Here is a 25,635-nt window from a genome sequence, read left to right as displayed (position 1 = left end):
GTGTTTCTGAGAACTGAAGTCCAAAGGATCTGGAAGACCAAAGTTTGGAACATTATTGTGTTGAGATTTTAGTAATGAGAGAAAAATATCACTAACAGAGCTGCAAAAATAGCTTTGGTTCAATAATGGAAGACAATGTAAACCTAGTGGAGTGCCGCAGGGCTCCATCCTGGGCCCAGTTCTGTTCAACATCTTTATTAACGACTTAGACGAAGGGTTAGAAGGCACGATCATCAAGTTTGCAGATGACACAAAACTGGGAGGGATAGCTAACACTCCAGAAGACAGGAGCAGAATTCAAAACAATCTTGACAGACTAGAGAGATGGGCTGAAACTAACAAAATGAAGTTCAACAGGGACAAATGCAAGATACTTCACTTCGGCAGAAAAAAAATGGAATGCAAAAATACAGAATGGGGGACGCCTGGCTTGACAGCAGTGTGTGCGAAAAAGACCTTGGAGTCCTTGTGGACAACAAGTTAAACATGAGCCAACAATGTGATGCGGCAGCTAAAAAAGCCAATGGGATTCTGGCCTGCATCAATAGGGGAATAGCATCTAGATCCAGGGAAGTCATGCTCCCCCTCTATTCTGCCTTGGTCAGACCACACCTGGAATACTGTGTCCAATTTTGGGCACCGCAGTTGAAGGGAGATGTTGACAAGCTGGAAAGCGTCCAGAGGAGGGTGACTAAAATGATTAAGGGTCTGGAGAACAAGCCCTATGAGGAGCGGCTTAAAGAGCTGGGCATGTTTAGCCTGCAGAAGAGAAGGCTGAGAGGAGACATGATAGCCATGTACAAATACGTGAAGGGAAGTCATAGGGAGAAGGGAGCAAGCTTGTTTTCTGCAGCCCTGCAGACTAGGACACGGAACAATGGCTTCAAACTACAGGAAAGGAGATTCCACCTGAACATCAGGAAGAACTTCCTCACTGTGAGGGCTGTTCGACAGTGGAACTCTCTCCCCCGGGCCGTGGTAGAGGCTCCTTCTTTGGAGGCTTTTAAACAGAGGCTGGATGGCCATCTGTCGGGGGTGCTTTGAATGTAATTTCCTGCTTCTTAGCAGGGGGTTGGACTGGATGGCCCATGAGGTCTCTTCCAACTCTACTATTCTATGATTCTATGATTCTCCTTTTCCATTGGAGAGTTTTGGGTGTATGAAATACTTAAACTGTGATTTCCATTCTTCCTGATTTCCTTCCCCACCTTACTTCCAGTGCTTTGTAGGTATGCACAGAACTTTGTGAATTTTAATGTTAATTTAGAGAAGGCTTTCATCATTTTCACTTCAGCCATAACAGAAAGATGGTCAATTTGGGAGGCTATTTGATGGGTTCTTTTATCAAAGCGGCGTAACGATCATTTAATTTTAAGTTATACTTTTGTGAACCTCTATGCCAAGCTTAATAGTTTCTTGAATCATATACGGTATCAATCACAAGTCTCACCTCCTCCTCTATTAGCAGAAGAGCTTTAAAAAGTTGTTGGTTGGACACCCTCCTCAAATCCAGATCTCAGAATCCCATAGCCATTGTGACCACTTGGATTCTGGGGAATATAACTGAAAAAGTAACTTATCCAAGCTTGTTATATTATATCTTTGGGAATTTTTTTTAAAGTAGCCCATTTCTCATCTTAAAAAGCAAGCTTTCCGAGCTGGTAAGCAAAATAGGCTAATAATAGTCTATCAGGACCAACAAAATACACACAAAATTGTGGATGAGCTTTTGAGATCTCCAGTGCTCCTCCACCAGTCAAAGTGTTATAAGAAGACTTGTGAGAGATGGAAAAAAGAGGGAAACAAAGGCCTGCTTGATGTCTTGAAGTGTGCATGGTCAAAGTCTTTAGACAGAATGAAGGAACGATTCTAGATTTCACAGAATTAGGCTTTAATAGGTATCAAACAGCTTTTATGTTACACTATTATCTGATTTGACTCATTTTTTTAAAAAAAAATGTTTCTCTTTTGCAGCTCTTTGTTGGCCTTGGTTTTCCATATGAAGGCCCGGCTCCTTTGGAGGCCATCGCAAATGGATGTGCATTTCTGAATCCAAAGTTTAATCCACCCAAAAGCAGCAAAAACACAGACTTCTTCAAAGGCAAGCCAACCCTCAGAGAGGTAAGGAGCCAGTTGCTACATCCACTTGTTTTGTGCACATTGTTGATGGGATACACGAGTAGCATGTTTTGTAACACATCATTTTTTGAATACCATACTAACAATTTGTCATTTTAGCAGATATAATGTAGAATTTGGGAGATGTTTGGGGTTATTGTTTCACGGGATATTCTGAAGCATCTTTTAAGCAAATGGTCCAACTAGGCCGAAAGGAACAGGGCTCCCACAGATGTATGCCTGATTCACGTCTGTCTGCCTGTCAGTCAGTGAACCAACCCACCCATCAAGGTTCCCAATGTGATAAAACTGAATAAAAACATTTAAAACATTAAATACCATTAAAAAAACCTTTTAAATATTTCTGGAATCCGAAATGCTTAAGTCAGTTTAAAATAGTAGAACAGCCTCCCTGATTTCAATAATTTAGGGCCAAAATAGCACATCTTTCCTGTCCACCAGAAACTTAGAAGGGGTGAAGCTAGGCTAACCTCCCTAAGGAGGAGAGTTCCGCAACCATGCTGCTACAAAGAGAGCCCTATACAAATGTTATGGGCATCTTTCTCCATCCTGGTGCTATCTTGGAGTTGTGGACCTCCATCTCTGTGTTCCCTCATCCTGATGCTTCAAAATATCTAGAGGGTACCAGGTTGAAAAAGTTTCCATGGGTCTCTAGACCCAAGAAGGAGCATTGTTCTTCATTTTTGGTGGGTAGGAAATAAGGGATTTTCAAGTAGAGTACTTAAATTTGCAGATTCACCTTTGGTATAATGACTATAAAGCCACATCACATCTCTCATTTCCTGGGTTCAGTTAAACTTCTTTGGATGACACCATTTTTATGCTTGTGCATTTTTAACCTAAATTCATTAGCTCTGAATGAGGAAAAGGAAAAAATGGAAAGCCACTCCAGTTTTGCTAGGTATTCTTTCTTTTAATAAGAGTTGATCCCACATCCTGCTCCCTATTTTTTCCCAACACCTTCTTGTAGCCCTTTGGTTCTCCATGAGTATTTATTATGTAGTAAAATCAATACCACCTGCATCTTGTATGCTGACCGCATGTAGCCTATTAAACAAGTGCAAACAATATTCTAGCTGTGATAGAATTTCTTTTTCATAATGAAAATATTTGTTTTTAAATCAATATACTGAAATGTATTTGTTTAGCTCATTTGGTTCCTGGAAAGAGCAATCAAATGGGCCATTAACTTCCTGAAGGAGGAGAGATACAGCATGAAATTCAATTTTAATTGTGGTCTGCTAGTAGCAAAATGGAATAAAGTAATCATCCTTTTCATAAATCATGTGACTAGCAATAATATCTTCAGTGATATTTTTAAAAGGTACTTTTGTCCTAGCCAGAGAGCAGGAAAAAGCTATTAAGAAGTCTTCTCAGTCAGTCTTGGCTGTGTAAAATATGAAATTAATGTGTGGTGCCTAAGAACTAGCCAGACCAAAAGATAAATGAAGAGCAATGGAGATTTAACCCCCCTTGAGCTACTCATATATTGTCAGGCCTTGTACAGTAACGTTAGTTTTTTCTACAAAGGTACAGATACTGTATACCTCAGCTAACTCAGAAAATTTGATACCAGAAGCGCAATTAACAAGGAAAGAGGGGGGTAGGGTTCTTTACCCCAAAACAAGCGAGAATTTCAACTGTTTCAGTAAATATGTAAAAGCTTTAAAAAGGCTGCACATGTGAAATAAACAATGATGACAGATTAGCCTTGTATAAGTCAGTAAAACATTTTGATCCTTCTAGAGAGCATTTGAAAGTTTCTCCTGATACATATCTAGGAATGACTTTCTTTCATAGTTTCCGGATTCTGTATGATTTCCATTTTGGTAGCCAGATTTATGCCATGCCAGGGTCATCTCCTCTCTCTTTTTGTTTGCTGTCCACACATATGCTGTAAAGCATTCTGGAGGCAACTACTATTTCCTTGGCTAGGCAGGCAAATATGGCCTGTGGGATTGGCTGGAGTAGAGCCCACTCTTGATTGCATTGTTCATTGCAAACACACTGTGGCAACCCAATACTGAAAAGCTGTATTTGTTCAGCCCTCCCTCACCATCCTTCTAACGCTGATGCTGTAAGTCTTCTAGCTAGATGGAGAAAGAGGAAAAGAGAGACTAAGGAGGAGCAAAAAGGACCTTCACTATAAGAGTGTCCATTAACTGAGATATGCCTCTGATTCTGAATAATGAACCAGCTCATGGGCTTCTTGTGAAAGGTGGTTTCAAACTAAGAAATTGAGAACATCCTTCTTAGAATTGACTAGAGTTGTCACTGGATAGGACCTGGCTTGTCTTTGAGATTTAAGTCAAATTATTGACTTAAACATTTTGAATATACAGAGTGTTGGGTGTCTACAACTGGTGTTTGGTTTTTCTTTCAGCTGACGTCTCAACACCCCTATGCCGAAGTCTATATTGGAAGGCCTCATGTCTGGACTGTAAATATCAATGACCTTTCTGAAGTTGAGAAGGCAGTGAAAGCCATTTTGAGTCAAAAGGTTAAAACTTTTTTTATATACCTCATTGTAATTAGTTCCTAAATACGCTTCTTTACAAACAAAAGAAGGCTTGCATCATAAAGCCAAAATAAAATGTTGTACAAATTGTTTTGTTGTAATGTGATGATCCCAAATTAAGGTCATATTGGGTTACTGTGAGTTTTTTGGGCTGTATGGCCATGTTCCAGAAACATTCTCTCCTGATGTTTCGCCCACAATGAGGTCATATTCTGCAAAGACATGTGGCTCACAGTACAAGAAATACCATTAAACTTTGCTTAATGAATATGCAGATATATATCTATATCTATATCTCCAAAGCAGCACATGTCTCACAGACAGAAACAAATGATTTCAAACTCTATGAACGCTAGAATACATATCTAGACCAGGAAGGAAAGATCTTGCCAAAATTTTCATCAACGATCGTACTTCCATGGATTGTTTCTCTTTGGGGAGAAATTATCCTGTGTCAGTTACATCACAGCAGAATATATGTATAGCCTGTAATACTGTTAATTTGAACAAGTAAGTTGCCTCCATGTGGAAGAAGTTAATCAAAATACATATATTAGAAATCACAAAAATGTTTCTCTGGTTAAGGAGAACTGTCATGGTGAGGAAATGAGATATGAAGTGGTATAGCTAGTAAATTTATTCCTGGAATTACATTGGATTGCCTCTTCTCTCATAAATGTTGCTCATTGTTGCTGCCAAACAACCATTTATCCTCAAATGTTGGTCTTCCTTAGAAATATCTCTTGGAAAAGGACCTCGCCAGTCAACAAGAAAAAGGTTTAAGTTCCTCCACCTCCTCAAGAATGCATTTATTGGACACTGCATTTCTCTATATTTTCCTCCTGGTTGCGTGTTGTAGGGTCTGCTAAGAGGAAGTACCAAAACCTGCCAGACAGAGAAGGGGGAAAACTCCACACCAGCTTGTGGAAGTTCCAAAAATGCACATCACTTTGCACAACTGGAGCTGCCAAAGTGCAGTGACACAGTTGGGTCCAGATTGTAATAAACATCATTAGAGCCTTTCTCCAAATATGGGGCACAATAGTAAACATTTTATTAAAAATCAGCACCAATAACAAATGTGTTTTATTATTGACAGATTGAACCATACTTGCCCTTTGAATTCACATGTGAAGGAATGCTGCAGAGAATGAATGTGTTCATTGAGAAGCAGGTATATTTTCTTTATTTGTAGACGTTTCTTCTGTGCTTTTTTGTTGAACAACCACTCTTGAATTGATCAGTAAACTCTGTCCACAAAAATTTCTTACACTACCATCAGAATGTCAACAAATAAAACATGTTTGCAGGGAAGGGGAGTTAGCTTTTAATAATAATAATAATAATAATAATAATAATAATAATAATAATAATAATAATAATAATATACTTTATTTATTTTCCGCTCTGTCTCCCCGAGGGGACTCAGGGCTGATTACAGAACCCATATACGGCAAACTTTCAGTGCCATTATACAATTAAAATGTACAGACAATACATAAACAGAGGTAAAGGCTTTTCCCATCTTTTCCATTTCTGGCATCTGGAGGCTGTGCTCGACTCCGGCCACTGGGGGTGCTGTCGCTCCATCTCCCAACATGTGGAGCTTTGTCATCCTTAGATGTCCTCCCGATCGAATTGCCAGCATGTCTTTATGGACATCTTTTATTACCTTCCCGCTCAAAGCAGTACCTATTTATCTACTCACATTTCTGTTTTCGATTTGCTAGGTGAGCAGGGAGCTGGAGCTGATGGCAGGTGCTCACCCTGGCATGGGCTTGAACTGCTAACCTTTCAATCAGCAGGATTTTCTGCAGCATAGCAGTTTGACCCACTGTGCTAAGCTCGGCTTCAATGTGCATGTCTTTCTCTTTCCCTGAACATTATCAACTTGACTTCTGTGATACAGATACTGTGCTTTATGTGGCTGGCCTTGATCCCATCTTTGCCTCGTTCTAAGCCTTAAGAGAACTGTGTTAGTCTTTCAAAATGTACAAAAGCCTCCTACAAAGATGGAGAACCAGGCTTGGCCTTCTAGGAAATTTTGAAGGACCAGATGAGTCTCAGAGAGAGACCACATTCAGCCTCAGGGAATGAGTTCCTTGTCCTCGCTTCGAGACCTCTTCTTTCTTTCAGGTCCAGTTGGCCTCCCCTTTGCTGGCATGTTGATTTCTTGCAGAAACTGCTCTGTTTGAGCACTTCTTTGGTGCAAATTATTTATTTCATCTTCCTGGCTTAGTGATGCTGTTTTCTGGCCCATGGTGACCCAAATTCCAACCTATCATTGTGTTTTCTTTGCAAGATCTATTCATAGGAGGTTTTCCTTTGCCTCCCTCTTCTGTGACTTGCCCAAGGTCATCCAGTTTGTTTTAACAGGAAAGCAGGGATTTGAATTCTGGGATTCTAGATCAGGCATGAGCAAACTTCTGCCCTCCAGGTGTTTTGAACTTCAACTCCCACAATTTCTAACAGCCGGTAAGTTGGCTGAGATTTCCAAAACACCTAAAGGACCAAAGTCCATGCCAGTTCTAAAGTCAAACCACTATACCACACATGAAGCTGCCAGTACTCATTCCAGCCTATAGAGAAGATGGTAATCCTATATGTTGCTTTACAGTATTTCAGAATGGGACCATTTTGCAGTGATCATGTGACATCTGGACTCTGATCCACAAGGATTACATTGCAGTCTTGAATGGATTGTCTGAAGATTTTTAACAACAACCAAGTGCCATTTGTGTGCTGCGATGTATGTAGTTTTAAAATATGCTATGTTATTTCAGGATTTCTGCCACGGACAAGTGATGTGGCCCCCATTAAGTGCCCTTCAAGTTAAAATGGCTGGGCCTGGAAAATCATGTAAACAGGTTTGTCAGGAAAATCATCTTATTTGTGAGCCATCCTTTTTCCAGCACCTGAACAAGGACAAAGACCTCTTGAAGTAAGTCTTACAAGTTAGGGGATAAGAGAACATAGTAGAGTTTTTAATTATGTTTTACATTAGCCCAATTTTTAAAAAAGAAATCTTAAATGACAGTAGGAAACTATCAATTTTTGTTTCAAAGACATGTCAGAGCTTCAATGTTTATAAAGACAATGGCTTTGGAATAATGACTTGGCGTTCATGCATATATTGGATGTATCTATAAAGCATTATTAGATGGGGGGATTTCTATGCAGTATGCTTTGCCAGTATCAAACCAGTTAAAATGGCTTTCTTTCTCCAATTTCTATCCGTCTTAATTGACAAATTGCAATACTGGCAACACTGAAATGCCATTTTCAAGTACTTGTTCCTAGAGTAGTGTGCAATGGGTATTGATAAAATAAATGCTGTATCTTCTGTTCTGATGCATGATGGTACTGCACATTTATTTGTTGCATCTACAGTTGTTGGGAAGTGACACAAATATCTACACTCCTTATTAATACGATGGAAATTAGAATTCGGCATCATTTTTAGGGCCACATCCTGGCCTGTTGATATCTGTGATGCAACAGTGTATAGCTGAGTGCCTCTCCACAAAAATCTCTTATCACTTACTTTGTGCACTGTGCATTAGACATAACGGTAGAAGGCTACATTCAGTGTATGAAAATTGCAGGATGTCATGTTATTCTGTTACTTGGTTTCATATGCCACTGAAGTTGCTCAAGAACTAGCATTAACAACAGCCACCAGCTTCTAGTACAGTGAAATCTTGAGTTTGAAAAATGATTTTAAATTGTTGGCCTCTGTCTAATTAAAATGCTCGACTGACATTTATGTAGGAATGAAACTGTTGTTTTTTTTAAGCGATAAAACTTTCTTATTAGCAGTACAGCTCTACAGATCACAAGCTTCACTATTTATTTAGTCACTAAATGAGCAAATGATGTGTTTCCTATTGCATTTCCTTCTGTTTTTTCAGATTCAGCATTGAATGCCATACAGTTGAGTCTGCAAATGATATTCTGGTTCCTTCTTTTGATGAAAGGCGAAAGCACTGTGTTTTCCAAGGTGATCTCTTGTTGTTCAGCTGTGCAGGATCTCATCCAAACCACAAAAGAATCTGCCCTTGTAGAGACTATCTTAAAGGACAAGTTGCACTTTGTAAAGACTGTCTATAGCAGCAACACACGTGACTTTATGAAGGGACAAACAAAGCACGTGGCTTAGAGAGCGCTACTGCCATTTTTTGCACTTTGCTATTGCAGGCAGAACAGTTGCTGAAGAGTAGAAGTCTGTACCAAGAATGGAACAAATAAGAAGATTAAAAGTAAAATCTTTGGTGATGTTAAGGGCTTTCTAAGTCAGCAACTGCCATAAGGCCCATGGGAAGTCACTTTATTTACTTAAGAAGATGACAAATGAAACCCAACACTTTGTAAGAGGTAAAACAAAAGCTTGGGATATCTTGCATTTTCCTTCCTAACAACTCACCATGGTGAAGAACTGTTTTTGGATATTATTTCACCAGTACAAAAAGAAGATGTGAAAGGGGCAGTGCAGGAAAGACTACAAAACATATCCTGGGCATACAGACTCTAGCATTTTCCAGAGCTCTGAATGGCTGGTGCTGTTCCTGCAAACTTGGAACTACAAGATAATGCAGCTACTGAACATCTCACCATTGACTATTGGTTTCTCTCTTACCTGTCACGTATGGAGCAGTATCACCTACAAACCATGCAACATTGAGACAACTAAGGAAGCAGCACCATGAATTGGAAGAGCTAGAGCAAGAGGTCCTTTCTGGGTGGATCATGGATCATGACTCAAATCAGTCAGGGCTTCCGTAGCTGCATAAGCACTCTGTCTAGAATCATGAATGTGCTGTCTAGAATCATGATTGACCCTAGGTTTTTTTTTTCACAAGGTGGCAATTAGAAATGCTTTGTGATCATTGAAAGCAGTATGGTTTCCTTTGAGCAATATTTTCCTGAATTTTCTGTTAAAGTAGTGAAGCTGAAAGACGAGAGTAGAAATGAGGCTGTTCCCGAAACTGTTTGTGGTAGAAGTGTGGCCTACCTTGTAATCTTCGGGCAACTTGAAGAGCTACTGTGGAACACACACACCACTTACACCTTTGCTACAAAAGAGAGGAGCGTCTTTTCTGCCATTTTTATAGTTAACAAAAAATATGTGGAAACATAACAGTTAATGTACAATTACAGTTAATGAAAAGTGCTGGACTCAGATTTTGCTTGTAGACATGCAATGAGCTCTTCCTTTTAAAAAATGTACAGTATCTTTTATTTCAAAAAATGTTTTTGCTGCACAATTGACACATCTTTATATGCACTACTTGTGGATTATGTAAATGGCATTTGGTAAAGAGAAGCCTTCACAATTCCGCAATAAGGTCTTGAAAGCTACTGTAGGTCAGGGCAGCAAGGAAAGGTTGGACCATTTTCAATATCACATCTGTATATGCTGTTTTGGTTTTCTTCTACTATTTCTACTCATGAAGTAATACACTTATTTCTATCTTTTGTAATATAGTTCATTACTTTCTTCTATGAGCACTACTAGCATAGCTCTTGATATGCCAAAGACCAGGAGAGAAAACATTATTCTCAAACAAATTGTCAAGGTAAGGCTTAAAAACAGAACATTTAAAAATATAGGCCAGTGTCTACTTGGTGTCATTTCACTTTGACAAATAGTATTGTGTTTGGCTGAAATCCTGTATGGTTCCTGGCAGAGCGTAAAACTCTGAAAGACTTCTTTTGCTTGTTGTCTTCTTCCATTGTCACATGCGTTTCCCCTAGCCTGTACAGACACTCCTTCAGCCTGTCAATACAAGGTGAAGGCTCTTCCTCTTTCTGGTTAGTCTCTGGGATCATGCTTGCTTTCCATTCATTGGCCATGGGATCTACTGCAGCACCCACAAGCTGTGGCTTGAGGGTTGGTGATGGGATGTCATTGCACAGGTAGGTGCTGGATATCTCCTTTTGCAATGACCTTAAAAACTATTGCATCTACCAACATACATTACTAAACAAGTTCAAATAATCTTGTTCTAGACCCAATGCAGTCAAGGCTGTAGCAGAGGGAGAGGTTTAAGGATTCAACCTCCTCCAAAATGTGTCAGGTTTTAACTGAATTTTAACTCATTAATCAATTTATGAGTAAATAACGTTGTTTTTTTTACCTTGACACATTTCGGGCGGGGGGAGGGTTGAACTTTTAAACCTCCCCACCCATGGGCCTGAATGCAGTTATCCATTTCTAGATGCAGTTGCATGCCAAGGAACCAGAAAAACAAGTGTGCAGTTCTTCCTTTACATTTGTGGTTTTGACTTTAGCAGATTTGATTATTCGTGGATTTTATTACTATATTTTCTCTAGGAATCTCCAGGTTCTTCAGTCTGACTCTATGGTCAATTGTCTCCACTCATGCTGGAGGATCTGAAGATTTTTGAGAGAAAACATCTCTAGACATTTCTCAGTCCTCCAGTGTGATTCTATGGTCAACTTCCAGTTTAGGAGCCTCTTCACATGGGTTTTTTTTTGGCCACGTTCTTCCATTTGTCGACGAGACCTGCTAAGCATCACCAGACAACTGCCCACATTCCTCCCAAAATGGAGGGGAAGAGTGTTTTTCGGATAGCTCCGATGGAATTAGCCGCACATTCCTCTCCTTTTCCCCATATGATGAGAGAAAGCGTGACAGGGCAACATGCGTTGCCACCCTTTCACCCATATCATTGGGACAGGACACCAATTCACCTTGTCCTGTCCCCACCATATGAGGGAAGAAGGGAGGGGGCACCACAAGGTGCCCCACTTGCCTTCCCTTTTACCAGCAACTGCCGGCAAAAGAGGTCTTCCAGCATGACTTCGATTCATGCTAGACCAGTGGTTCTCAACCTGTGGGTCCCCAGGTGTTTTGGCCTACAACTCCCAGAAATCACAGCCAGCTTACAAGCTGTTAGGATTTCTGGAAGTTGAAGGCCAAAACATCTGGGGACCCACAGGTTGAGAACCACTGTGTTAGAAGATCTAGAAATTCATAGAGAGGTGTTCTCTCAGGTTAAAAAATAGCAATTTCTATGTGCACGGCTTTCACTTTCATGGAAGTTTTGTGCCCTTAATGTGGAGGGCTGACTTTTCTCTCACTTGCTGCCACTGAGAAAAAGTAACAGAACACTTAATGTTGTTTCCCTGCTAATGTTGTGTAGGATTTAAGGCATATGTTTATTTAAGTTGCATATAAATCCATGCATATATATTTGTGAGAAAGAATAACTATTTTTATTATGGAACATAATAATGGCAGGCTTGAGTTAAAACCTGGTTCTTTCAATTCTGATGAAATATTTCCCTTTTCTAACCATTTCATTTTACAGTCATATCTCCAGAATTGTTTTTCAGTAATGGTGCTAAACATTCATAACATTACGAGGAAAATGGTTCATCAAAGAAACTAAAACAGTTTATGTGGAATTGAAACTGAGCAGCAGCTGGTCCAAACTCTGTATTAGGCTTCACCTAAACGGCTTTTGGAATCAAAAGGCCAACTCACAACTTGAATTTCTGCATTATTTAGCACTTGGGATTTAATATTTTGTGGGTTAATATCAACTAATTTTAGGCCCACTGTCTAAAAGTGCAACAAGAACAGTGCCACGTTTTGTTTTGTTTTAGTTGCAAAATAAAAATTGACCATTTTCAGTTTTGCCACACTTGATGGTAATAGACCTAAATTATTTAATCTATGATATATTCTTGGTTTATAACAGACTTTTGCCAAGTTGAAGGCAAAAAAACAAAAAAACAAAGCACTACCCACAGTTAACGCAGCAGCAAAACCATCTGAAATGGTTCAGCACTGTAAATACAGATTTATAAATGTTTTTATATTAGTTTTCAAATTAGGAATGCTCCAGTCTAATATTTCTTCTGTCCAATTAGAAAGGCTACTGTAGGTCAGTTGCAGGAAAGTTGTAGCAGGGATGGTTAGGAAACTGATCTATCACTTGAGGATCTTTCCTTCAGTGTTGGTATGGATTTCATACTCTGACATTACATTCTCTTGTCTAACTTCATACATGACTTGTGTGCTTGTCTGTCTTTATACATGACTTTCTGGAGGAAATTAGGCCAGAATGAGCTCTAGGACAAGCATAGGGTTTTGCTAGTTTGTTGGTGCAACATAGGGCTTTCAGCAGATGATAGAGCCGAAAAATGGCTAGCGTAGTGACTTGATGTTCATTGGCCAAAAAGAAAACAAACAAAAAAATTAGCTGCTTAGTGGCAATGTAGAAAATCTGGAGTGACTGTACAGGAAAATAAAACAGATGAAGTTCTTACTGTAAGAATGTTATAGTATATAATTGAAAATAGAAGCAGACCTTTGATAGACTTGCTGAGATGTTTCATACTTTTCTGTTGCATTTTTTATGTCAGTAATACACTGCTGATCATGGAAGGGATTTATTTAATGTGTATGTTTGCCTTGTTATATGGCAAATGCAATATTTGTTTACTTGGAAGACTTGGTGGTGGAATAAAATCTGAAGCTTCAACTGACCGTTGTTGCAGTAGGCATAGACTTGATAGACCTGGGACTTCTTTTTTTAAAAAAAAAGCATTTGCATTTGAATGCAAGAACAAATGAGTCCTCGACAGTTAGCTATCTTTTCTGTAAGCTAGTAGATGAATGTCAAGGCATTTTGTTCTCAAGGTGTCTATTTAAAGCTATAAGAGTCTATGGATAACCCTGTAGGGAATGCCTTCCTTGCTTAACTTGAATAATTTCTTTTAAGGCTAAATGCAAAAAACAAATGATTGAGAATTTATTTTCAGAAGATCTAAGTAAAAGTAAAGGTCTTTTTTTTTTTCAAACAAATTCCAGTGCCAGGCACAATCTGTCAGATTTTGGCTTTAGATACCAGGTGTAATTGATGGATTTCCATTAAGTCAAAGATATAATGAAAAACATCATCACTAGAAGCAGCAAGTCTTCATATATCAAAAATTCCTTTATTTACAGGTTTATAGAAATATGTATATGTGTATGTATGTATGTTTTTCTTTGATCTGGTATGTTTAAACTCTTCTGTGAGATTACCAAAACTTGAGAGAAGCATTTACATAATTTATTTTTAAAATTTTTAACATTAAAAGCTTGCCTTTGAAAGGTAACAGTTAAATACACTGTTTAAAATGCCAATAAAAACCTCATTTATTTCATATATGCAAGTTGATTTGCACATATAAATAAGTATGCTTTGAGTATATTTCACATAGTTTTAGTCGTTTGTCTCTTTTGTAGTCCAGAGATGCAGTGGTTAGAGAGGGTATTTTTGGTTTTTGCATGGCAATGATAAGACATTCTGCTAATAGGTGTGCCTTTAATTTTTATTTTCAATCATTGTGTATTTGGGATGCAGACAATGCCTGAATAACTGTAATGGAACACTGATTTTTGATGATTAATAGACTTTATGTAAATAAATATTTTTTATAATTGTATTTTCTATTGGGAGAGGACAAAGGTGTTGAAGCAAAGAACATCCTACAAACTGCAAACTTGTCAACAGAATGTTGCCTATTGATATTTGTACTTGAATGTTTGCGTCTATAACTAATGCACTTATCCAAGGCATTATTTGTGCTACATCTTAGCAAAGAAGGAAAGACAAAAATACAGTTGCCCACATACACAAAGGATTGAGGTTTATGGTCAGGAGGGCTTTGATGGTGTGTCCCTGCACGGTAAAATGGCATTGGGCTCTATGATTCTATGAAGCTGTACTTGTGAAGCCCAATATCACAGAATTAGAAGATATAAATTGACAAATTCATTAATCCCGTACATTATTGTTTTCTAAACTAGCGTATCTTTTGGATTGGCTCATCTGTTTTGTTACGGAGCATGAAAGTGTTGTGAATTATAATTTTTATTCATATCAAAGCACTCCTATTGCTCTCTTATTTAAGAGTGGGGAACATTTCCCTTTTTTCAAATATTAGCATGATGTTTTGAAAACTTATTCTAATGTCTCAGAAAAAAAATCTGATAGACAAGCTATGAGTTTTACCATGTAAACATTCCAGAAGCTGCTTAAAAAGAGAGAGAAACTCACACGAGTTCTTCCTCCTCACCAGGTACTTTTGAAAAAAGAAACAGGTTCATGGGGATTAGGGTGCTTGGTAGTCTCCTCTTGGTAGTCTCAGACCTGACTTCATTGCTCAGTCAGAATCACCCATCACCTCTGTTATCCGATTGCACTGTTCACACACGTCTCTACAACCCCAGGGCTACGTGACTAGCAGTAACCAAACTGTGTGCAGGGCTTTTAAGGTCTGGAAAATATTCCAAGATTTAGTGACACTTCATTTTAATGTCATTAGACCTCCTTATTTTCACAAATGGCCACTGAAGTATGTTGTCTTCTTTGTTATTCGCTCAGCCTGGCTTCATTTATACAGCTATTCCACAAGAGGATTTTGAGTGTTTCAGCAGGTCCGGGTTTGAAACCTATCAGTAGACCAACTGTTGATGGTGAAACAACATTTATGTAAATCATGTTGTTTCAACAGGTCTAGTCAACTTGGGACTGCCAACAGGATTCAAACCTCTGTTTAAAAAAATACAGAAATATTCTTCGGAGATGCAGTGATACATTAATATGTAATATTTTCATGATATTTTCATATCTTGACAGTCCAATGGTTTCTCTTGCTTAGCTGGCAGGCTTTTTTCTATTTTACACACACACACATACACACACATATATATATTGGCACAGTTGAGATTGCATTTGCCATGTAAGTTTTAGATCCATGGTTTAAATATTTTGTTACCTTCTGGACCCAAATATTCTGTGGGACCTTTTGTCTATTTCAAAGTACATAGCGTTTTTGGGCCTTTCTATTTTTTAGTATCCTTCCTCTTATTTGGACTGTTTGTTTTATTTAAAAAAAAAAACCTCCAAAATCATTTTAGTTGTAGCTTAAGACTAAAAAAAAGTTAACATTTTCATTTATATCACCTTCCTTAAAAAAGCAGCAAGAACTTGAGTAATATATTACATTTTATGGTGACAGTACTAGTACTTGTATTGTTTGCAAATTCTGTGAGATTGCTAGCTTAGGTATGCTTTGAAAGAAAAGAAACCTATTATTTAAGAAGCATGGGCATGTATAGAGAAGAGTCACTCGTTTTTTGGTTTTTTTTAAATCACAATAATTGAGATCTGGTGCTAAGCAATGTTCAGAAACCATGCTGTGCCTTGAGCTTCGAGATAAATGGTTGGCAAAGCATGATCTAAAGCTGCTTTAGGCGTTTCCATTTTCAACTCCTGTTGATGGCTGTAATTATAGTCATCACTAATCTGCACAAATTGGCACAATAGTACTCCACAATTGGTACAAAATTTGGTATGCAAGTCTGCTTGGGTGGGCATTTTAGCCACCCAAGGCAAACATGTTTCAAGATCAGTCTCATGTTCAGATGTTAAAATCAACCAGTGTTCTGTGTTTTTTCTGAACCCAGTCATAGCCCAGTTACAGATTATGGTGAAGATTCATTACATGCATTTCAGTGTGCCCAAAAATTACTTTTCCTGATTTTATTGTTAAATCATGAATTCTATACGTTCATATCTCTTTCCTTTTTTAGTTCCCTGGTGCTCTAAAGCTTTCTCTTGTTAAAAGCCATGAGTTTCCCCAATAATGTAACACATTTGCACATATAATTAGAACATCAGTATCAGTGCTCCTAAAGTGTCCAAGTTCCATCTATGTGGAGTGTGGTGGGGTCTCCTTTGGAGGTTTTTAAGCAGAGGCTAGATGGCCATCTGTGGTCTCTTTCAACTCTGATTCTATTTAATCCATTCATTGGTGAACAATGGAAATTAAGTGTTTTAGCATCTCTTGCTGTTAGGTTTTTAAATTCATCATGAATAGTCATCTCTTCCAACTCTCTGAATCCTATTCTCCTGCTGTACCAACTGAAGCCACAGTTCTACCATTTATATATTGAGGATGACATCCATAATTGCATGGGTGGATCTCCACTAATGCAACAGAATTTCTCATTCCTCTCCCCCCTACATCACATCCTACTTCATTTTCATTTTTCTTATCCAGAAAGAAAAGGGGTAGATGTTTGAAGCAAAATGAATCTCATCTGTGCTTACCAGGTGCCCAGTCTCTTTTAATGGTGGAACTAATGTCAGGCAGATAAACATGCACTGCTTGGGGCGCTCTGGAGACTGTGATCAAGTTGAGTGCTGCATACTAAAAGATACCGTAAAAACATAAAAAGGGTTTCACAAGTATGAATAAAGTGGGGTGGCAGAAAAGCAAAAGCCACAGGTGTTTTTTTTTGTTTTGTTTTGTTTTACTATGTCAAGAAAACACATGCAGAGAGACCTTCTTGGCAGACCAATGTGTTAAGAAAATAATAAAGAAAAGGGGGGAACGTGAGTACTATTCAACTGAGTAACAAATAGGGTTTAATATGTTTTTAAGTTTAACAATCTGTTCTAAAAGCACTGTTCGTTTGTTGTTTTTTAAAAATACATGCTTGAAATTTTATTTTTTTATTTTCTAGATTGTGTTCCGCTATATTTTGTTCAAGCAGTTTGTTTCACAGCAAGTGTAATTGTCAAATTAGAGGTGTAATAACATGGGCAATTTAAAACTAAGGTGTAAATGTCTGTATTTTCATGGCTGGCAAAATTCTTTTGTTTTCACTGTTGTAGGGAGAACTAGAGAGAATTTTATTTTTCAATAAACTTTTTTCTTGTGTGACTTGAGTTGTTTTTTCTTCCTTCCTGATGCTTGCAGCAAACCCACAAACATACATTATTAGTTTACACTGCATTTTATGGACGGAGAACAAGCACTTTAAGGATAATGTTTAACTTCTCTGAAAACTGAATTTAAAAGTTGTATGTATCAAAGGCTGCATTCAGACCTCCTTCTAAAGCTGAATGCCATAACAGGAATTTTTTTGTTTATTTTCTTGCTTAGACAGATCTTCCTGTAGTATCTCAAAATATGTTCTTTTCTGATGACAAAGATTCATGGTATCACACTGGAGCCCCCAGTGGCGCAATGGGTTAAATCCTTGTGCTGGCAGGACTGTTGACCAACAGGTCGGAAGTTCAAATCCTGGGAGAGCGGATGAGCTCCCTCTGTCAGCTCCAGCTCCCCATGTGGGTTCATGAGAGAAGCCTCCCATAAGGATGGTAAAACATCGAACATGTGGGCATCACCTGGGCAACGTTCTTGCAGACGGCCAATTCTCACACCAGAAGTGACTTGCAGTATTTGAAGTAGCTCCTGACATGAAAAAAATGGGATCACATTTACTCACAAAGGGGAAGTGGATGAGTTTTGGTTTTTTGCTACAACTTTGCTATCTTTCTAAGTGTGATAAAAATATGAATATATTATGTGTGGGAATGAATGAATTGAATGGAAGATGTATGAATGAAAGTTAATAATTCTGGAGACACTATTCAAAAATATTAACGCCTATAATGATTAACTGCCTGCTTGCTGAATTGTAATTGAAAATTGTTAATGAGACCTGAAATAGTTGACCTGCCTGGTAAACTGTGATAAGAACTGTGACTTATAAGTTAAATGTTTACATCAAGTTAAGGAAATGTTTACAACTGTTAAGAAGGAAGTCAACACAAGGCTAATACCAATCAAGAAGAATCAACATCTGGTCCAGAAACTGAGATGGAGCCAGGATATTTTAGGATGGAAAACATCTATCATTCATTTTTAACTTTGGGACAACATCAGCAAAATATTGCTATATAAGTGATCTTATGGCAACCCAGAAAGTGTGACAGACAGTAACGCTGTTCACCTGCCATGCTCAGTGGAGATGGTGTATGGGAAAGTGGCAGATTTTCAGGGAAGCAGTCTAGTCACTAGGCCTCCTTTTCTCATGGGAAGAGGAAGGCGTGCATTTTGGAGTCATGATACGTGTTGCAGGGAGTCAGTTCTGCTGTATGGAAACGGGTTTGATCTTTGGCATTGTTCTTAGGGGGAAAGATGCATTTTGGAGTTTTGAAGTTTTGGCATTTTGGAACTATGTGTTGGCAGGCTGCAGAGGAAGCTGGGTCTGGCCTAAGCAGGTGCTTCTCCAAAGAGGGAGACAGGATATGGTAATATTTGTATGCATGAAGATGGCTGCATGTAGAAGTGTGTGAATGCTGAGTGAAAATGTAATCCCCCTTTTGTCTGTTTGTTAGCCAATGTAATAGGTTGTTGTGGAATCCAATGTAGTTGCATAGAATCTATGTCTGTATGTCTAAATATTGTTCTGTAAAAGTTCTGATATACCTCTCACACGGAAATTGCAATAAAAAGAACCTATGTTTTAAAGTTATTGAAAAGTTATTCATAACATAAGGGACAAAATCAAAGTATGAGGTACGAATATCTACCACACTGCCTAGAAACATTCATTATTTTTAATCAGGCCCAATGCTTCTTTTTTCAAATAAATTTTATCTCATTTACAGAAGAACCTTCTTTTCATAGGAAAATAATTCTGCTCATTGAAAAATTGCTTCCATAACAAGAGCTCCCAGTTTATAAGCATAAAAGCTATGGTCCAAGCCAACAGGACTTCTGTAGAGTTCAAGAAATAAATCCCATGACAAAGCACCTCCACACAAATATATACAACATGTTACTATAGTAAGATGACTCACGTAAATGGTATAATCGCCTTGTAAAAACATCTCCAATTTATTCATCCAGAAGTCTGCATGGGATGAATTAAAATATTGTTGTGTTTTACCAGAAGGTTGAGTACCTTCACTCAAAAGTGGCTAAAGGGTCATACAACAGAACCTTCAAACAAGCTACTTTCCAAACATCCGGATTGTATCAACTCGGAGCCAGCAACATTTAAAAATAAACACTTCTACTATCAGTCTGTTTGGAGTTCTGCAATGTGAGTATGAACATACAAGCAACGAATGAAAAAAAGCAAGTGATACTGCTAATCAGCTTTCCAAACTTCATCCCACACTTAAGTGCTTGCATGTGAAACTATTCCACACTGCAGTTTCCATGTAATTCATACATTAAGTCGGAAAACACATTTGGACCAAATACAAAATACTGTTCTGACCTCTTAACAACTTCAAAGATACCAAAATATACCATTATTGACGGAAGTGAAACTTGTGCAGAAAAACTCCAAATGAAAAGTGGTAGCATTAACTTATTTAAATAGGTTTCTTGACCGAAAGACGTGGAAAAGGGATGTATGAACTCTCTCCATAATTTTTTCTGAAAGGTTAAATACAGGTACTGTATAAAATAAGTAACAGCTTTATTGATTATACATAATGGGAGTTGGTATTTGTAATCCAGGTGCTCAATGACATCAGACGGTGGGAACATGAATACCAACAGAATAGTTCTAATTCTGCACAGCTAGAAAGGTGCTACCATACTACCAGCTGGAATTATCACACTTCACTTTCACCAGAACACAGGACATCCGTGTATTTAGCCAAACATATTGCTACATGAGTGCATAATACAATCAGAGACATATAATCCATCTTTACTCTTAGTTTTGGCTTTTGCCTATTTATTAATACTTTGTGCTTATTTTGTCTGTGCAGCTTAATTTACTCTATGTGGTGCTTGGCATTTATGTATTTCAGAGAATTTCATAAACTAGTATGAAATTAGAACAACATTCTTGACATTAGTCAGAACTGGGATTTGTGTGAGGTCGCTGGAGGAATTGGTAATTGAGGCCAGGGTATCATTTGAAATTGGGAAAGGGTAATTTCATGCATCAAGAAACATCTGTTGGCAAACGTAACCTAAACATGCCACTGAACTTTCTGCCAGGAGATTTTGGAGCAGTGACTTGGAAGATGCCAATCTGGAACTTTAGTGGCAATGGAACTAAAAGCCACTTCTTTTCTCAAGCTGAGAAAGTAGCCTCTTGCCCGTGGAAATGCCTGCCACATGATATTAGTTAGTTTCTAATGTGCTACAGAGATAAATTACTGCAGCCACCATGTCTTAGTTTGGCCCAGTTCTTGAGTGTCATTTACAAACTGACCACTTCAGGAGACAAAACATAGCAGCTGGTTTAGGACTGTGAATTCATATTCATTTCTATTGCCACTTGCAAGGTTTTAATAAGAGCAAACACACAAAAAGGGAAAGGCTACGGCAGCTCACATAATTTACCTATTTGTACCAATAGACTTTCCCTTGGAAGATTAATGTAAAAAAAAAAAAGAAATATACCATGAGAAATAACGTACAATCTTGTAAATATGTTTGGCACCACTTGCCAGGATGTAGGACATTTATCGAACTTTGCAAAATGTATATTCAGTCCATGTAGCTGAGTTCTGTCCTTATTCAAACATTTCATAGTGACGCGTTTGCCGTACGCGGGGAACCATGTCCAGAAGCAGCCTGCAAATGAAAGCAACAGGTGATCAAAGGTATCATCATAGGTGACCAGCAGAACATCTAGTACTGCTGTATGTTTTTGACAATGCTTCTCTGAAGTCTTACAAGATGTTACTACCCAAAGGTGATTCTTTCTCAGATGTCATGAATGCTAAGTCATTCAATAGAGTCAGCCCTCAATATTTGCAGACTTGGTTATTCACAGATTTGATTTATACGCTTTCTCTTGGTACTTCAGAGTCAACCTCCATATAGTTGTGCTGGAGAACTTAAGAGAACCCCAGAGGGATGTAGACAGAGAAAGGTTTTCCCCTGACATTAAGTCTAGTCGTGTCCGACTCTGTTTGGTGCTCATCTCCATTTCTAAGCCGAAGAGCTGGCATTGTCCGTAGACACCTCCAAGGACATGTGGCTGGCATGACTGCATGGAGCGCCGTTGCCTTCCTGCCAGAGCGATGCCTATTGATCTACTGCATGTTTTCAAACGGCTACATTGGCAGGTTGGGTCTGACAGTGGGAGTTTACCCCGCTCCCCAGATTCGAACCACCGACCTTTCAGTCAGCAAATTCAGCAGCTCAGTGGTTTAACCTGCTGCATCACCAGGGGCCCCCCAGGGGGATGTACTCCCAGGTAAATTAATAGCATTTAAAATAATGTTGTCAAAACTTTTACAGGGCTTCTGCATTGATAACCTCTGCAAAAGTGGAGAGCCTACTGTACATTTATTTCTTCACCAATAAAAAGTAGAATAAATTGTATAATCATGTCAATGGTTGAAAAATGAAGGGGAAGGATATGTAACAGAAAACATTTATGTTTGGTATGCAAGACGCAGACTGAAGCATAATCATGAGGGACCACATCACTACAATACTAATGAGTATGTAAACATAACCCAAAACAGAAAGAGCAAAATAAACTCACTTGGCTCCATAGGCAAATATTGTGAGTCCGATTAGAACTCCTATACTTCCATCTAGGTACCAGACAGAGGCATTGTGTTTAAAGACTTCTGCACTTAGAAGGATAGAGAATCCCATTATTCCTCCTACCAGGGAGTTGAAACCTGAGATAAAAAGTATGAATTAAGACTAGTAGATGCTAGCATGATCAGACTACAGACAGATCAACTTAAGGAGCAAACAGTATCCAAAGCTTAAAAGTACACATCAGCCTTCATATCTGTGGATACCTGAAACCATGAAACATAGCAAACCTATATGGATCTAAATTTAAGAGAAAGACAGAATATACATTTAGTAAATAAATGCTAAACGGTTTGGGTCCTGCCTATCTTTGCAACCGCATCTTCCCCTATGAATCGGCTTGGGCTCTAATTCTGCCGGGGAGGCCCTCCTCTTGCTTCTGCCACCGTCACAAGAACAGTTGGTGGGGACGACAGAGAGGGCCTTCTTGATGGTGGCTCCCGGCTCCCTAGGGAGATTAGGCTAGCACCCACTCTACCCGCCTTTAGCAGGGATTTGAAAACCTGGATGTTCCAGTGTGCATTTCATGATGGTTAGGACCTGTTCATGAATGCCCTGCCCTAGACTTTATCGATAAGGTTCTACTCTACTCAACACTTTACTCCTTGCCCTGGCCCTACCATCTGCTTTTTGCACAAGTCCATGCCCAGCCCTCTCTAGTCTGATCATATCCATCTTGTTCCTGGTTGCTGGTTTGTTGAGCTTTATTTGATATAGTTTTAACACTGTTTTATATATTACTGTTTTTTAATTGTGTTTTAATTGGACTGTTATTTATTATGTTTTTAACTGCATTTTTAGTTGGTGAATTTTGTGGTATGTCTTGGGCCTGGTCTTACTTGGAAGATACCCCGAATCCCTTTGGGGAGATTGTGGCGGGGTATAAAAATAAAGTTGTTGTTGTTGTTGTTATTATTATTATTATTATTATTATTATTGGCACAAAGATATAGTATGACACAGCAAATGAGATATATATACTGGATTTCGTATTACAAAATCACAAGTCGAACACTTCCCAAATGTTTAGGACTGTTTGATGTATTTTCGGATGATGCGTGCAGATCCCAGTAAGGTGGCCTTTTGCAGTTGACAGGTCGTAATTTTGTCAGTGTTTATTGTTTCCAAATGCTGGCTGAAATCTTTTGGCATGGCACCCAGTGTGCCGATTACCACCGGGACCACCTGTACTGGTTTACTGTTTGTTGTTGTTGTTGTTGTTGTTATTATTATTATTAATTATTATTATACTTGAACTGGAAACATAGAATTACACTGGAGGTCCCAGAGAGTCCCACAAACACATCTGGGGAGGAATATTTTTGGACCATAGCTAAGTGAAATCATGGATCTCAAATCCATGGGTAAGGGGGCCATACTATATGTAGATTGGCTAAAGAAATTCCATTAAATGTTCTAACACTAGAATTTCTTGTGCACATCCTTCATTTTTACAGAAATATATTGGACTAGTTGCAGATACTTCCTCTTTAAAAATGGAAATTGTAAATTAGAAAAATGTACCTGATGACCTGGGTTGCAGTTCACAAGGTCTTCTGCTAAATTAAACCTGTTGTATTTGATGTGCCACAGGACTGAATTGATTTTATAATAAAAAAACAAATTGATCTAGTGCCCTCCCACTGGCAGGGGTCCATGAACCAACTCAAAGTGGTCTAACTCCCAAATGGAATTGGTAGTATTTATCTACACATCGACTCGCTATTTAATCATGGCTTCAATAGGTCTAGTGTAGTTGGGAACTAACCAACAGGAGACAGGGCAATGTTGTACACAGTAAAATGAATGGTTGTGCAGAAGAGCCGAGAAGGAAGTATTCATACTGAAAAACACAGGCAAATATAAACAAATTTCCAGGACCAGAGAAAGTGTAATAATCCTCTCTTGTTGTCCATTGGCAAGAGTTGCCTTTTGGCAGTTGCAAACCCCCAAACTGAGCACTGCCAATGGATGAGGCGGCAATAGCATATCACCAGCATATCTTCATTTGTGATTTTCAGCAACAATAGAATATGCTGATAAGGAGAAGTTTTATGAGTTTAAAACTGTGCTGCCATTCCTCCTAGAATAATAAAACCAGTAGAAAAAGTATTATAGTTGAACTATGTTTTTTCAGGGTCTGACCACAAGATGTCAGTCTGATCATCTCTTTCTCCTGGAATCACACATTCCCAAGGATCTGCTGCCTATATTCATCTTGCTCTGCATTTTCTTGGCGCAAAGAGGGGATAAAGCATGGTTTAAACATTTGTTAGACAGAGAGCACAAGCCTTTCTTGGATGTTGTGCTGTCACTGCAGTTATAGCACACTCAATATTTAATGCAAGTAAAAATGCAATGCTGCTGTTCTATGTGGCAAACAACTCACATATTGGTCCATTACATGAAGAGTTTGACAATCTCTATGCACATAGAGTTGACATCAGCAGCAATTTGAGAAGGACAGAACTGCCCCAAGCTCCCTATTCTTTAAGTGTCTGGCTTAAGGCAGGAATGGCATTCAGAGTCCAAGATTATCATCTACCTTGAAGCTGATAAAAAAACAGCTTGGTTTAAAAAATAGCTTGGTTTAAGCTATTTCCCCAACTACTCCTGCTGGCTTTTCTGCTTTTCCTTTCTGCCTGGTGGAGCTATTTCTTACTTGAAACAACTGCCAATAAAGAAATATGATCTCGGTCATAACTTTTTCCATGATGGAACATTATTTAATTGTTTGCTCCAAATGTGGTTGTGAAAGGATCGTGAGTACATCAGAAATATTATCAATGAAAACCAAGAAGTCTAGTGCTGCTTAGCCAATGTCTGCCTATGTCTTGGTCTTATTTATATGGGCCAAGATCTAGAAGTAGCTTCGACAATGGAGCTATATGTCCTTTTGCTGATGTCACCCCCCCCCCCCCCCAACATACACACACGCAAACCCTATTTAGCCAGGCAGGGACCCAACCAAAATGTTTCCAAAATGTTGCTGACTGCTGGCACTGGGAAATGCCATTGTATTCTCTGCATGAACATACTGAGAACAGGCTAGTGCAGAGATCCTTCAGTGTCCTCTGTAATTTATTCTGGCTACTTATCTCCCAATCAGGAGATTGCTGTAGTCATCATTTCTTGGCACTCTGATGTTCAACACTAGAGAAACCCTTCAGATAGAGCATGAACTCACCTAAGAGGAAGGTTTTTGGAGTCACATTTGGTCATTAATGACTGTAAATGTGGATCACAAAAAATACAAGATAGAAGTCTGGCTTGTGATATTGAAGGGGTCACTGAGACACCAAAGTGACTCCAATTTAGAATGCTTGTCTGCTTGGAAACTAGATCAGTCTCCCCTCTGAATTAAAGATAAAACTTGCTGTTTTGCAGCGTGTGTTCTGGGTTTGGCAAGAATCGGTTTCGATAAAGCTTGTGGTTAGCACATCCTGGAGTTGTTGACAAGGCAGGATGTAGCTAGCTAACCACAAACTGAACTGGGGGATTTCCAGTAAATCTAGTCCAGAAAGGGGAACTAGAAATGTAGTAAACAAGTAGGGTATATATTGTCCGGGGC

General features: G+C 38.7%; 2 protein-coding genes across 4 annotated transcripts in view; one reads left to right on the top strand and one right to left on the bottom strand.

Annotated features, from left to right (window-relative positions):
* Positions 1 to 17,408, top strand: part of mgat5 (alpha-1,6-mannosylglycoprotein 6-beta-N-acetylglucosaminyltransferase) — a 181,165-nt gene extending 163,757 nt beyond the window's left edge. For all 3 annotated transcript variants that reach the window (XM_062967009.1, XM_062967008.1, XM_062967001.1), the window contains exons 13-17: positions 1,975 to 2,121; positions 4,523 to 4,639; positions 5,757 to 5,831; positions 7,441 to 7,598; positions 8,569 to 17,408. In XM_062967009.1, coding sequence (XP_062823079.1) covers positions 1,975 to 2,121; positions 4,523 to 4,639; positions 5,757 to 5,831; positions 7,441 to 7,598; positions 8,569 to 8,767 — 696 coding nt within the window. In that variant the 3' untranslated portion in view covers positions 8,768 to 17,408. The remainder of the gene's footprint in view (positions 1 to 1,974; positions 2,122 to 4,522; positions 4,640 to 5,756; positions 5,832 to 7,440; positions 7,599 to 8,568) is intronic.
* A 2,540-nt stretch (positions 17,409 to 19,948) lies between these two features.
* tmem163 (transmembrane protein 163) overlaps positions 19,949 to 25,635 on the bottom strand; it is a 120,607-nt gene continuing 114,920 nt past the window's right edge. The window contains exons 7-8 of the mRNA XM_062967030.1: positions 22,003 to 22,144; positions 19,949 to 21,080 (exon numbers count right to left, since the gene is read on the bottom strand). Of these exons, the coding sequence (XP_062823100.1) occupies positions 21,020 to 21,080; positions 22,003 to 22,144 (203 nt within the window). The 3' untranslated portion in view covers positions 19,949 to 21,019. The remainder of the gene's footprint in view (positions 21,081 to 22,002; positions 22,145 to 25,635) is intronic.

Source organism: Anolis carolinensis, chromosome 1 (assembly GCF_035594765.1).
Source record: "Anolis carolinensis isolate JA03-04 chromosome 1, rAnoCar3.1.pri, whole genome shotgun sequence".
NCBI classification, from domain to species: Eukaryota; Metazoa; Chordata; class Lepidosauria; order Squamata; family Dactyloidae; genus Anolis; species Anolis carolinensis.
The sequence above is the reverse complement of the archived record's forward strand: the minus strand, read 5'-3'. Positions and strand labels throughout refer to the sequence as shown.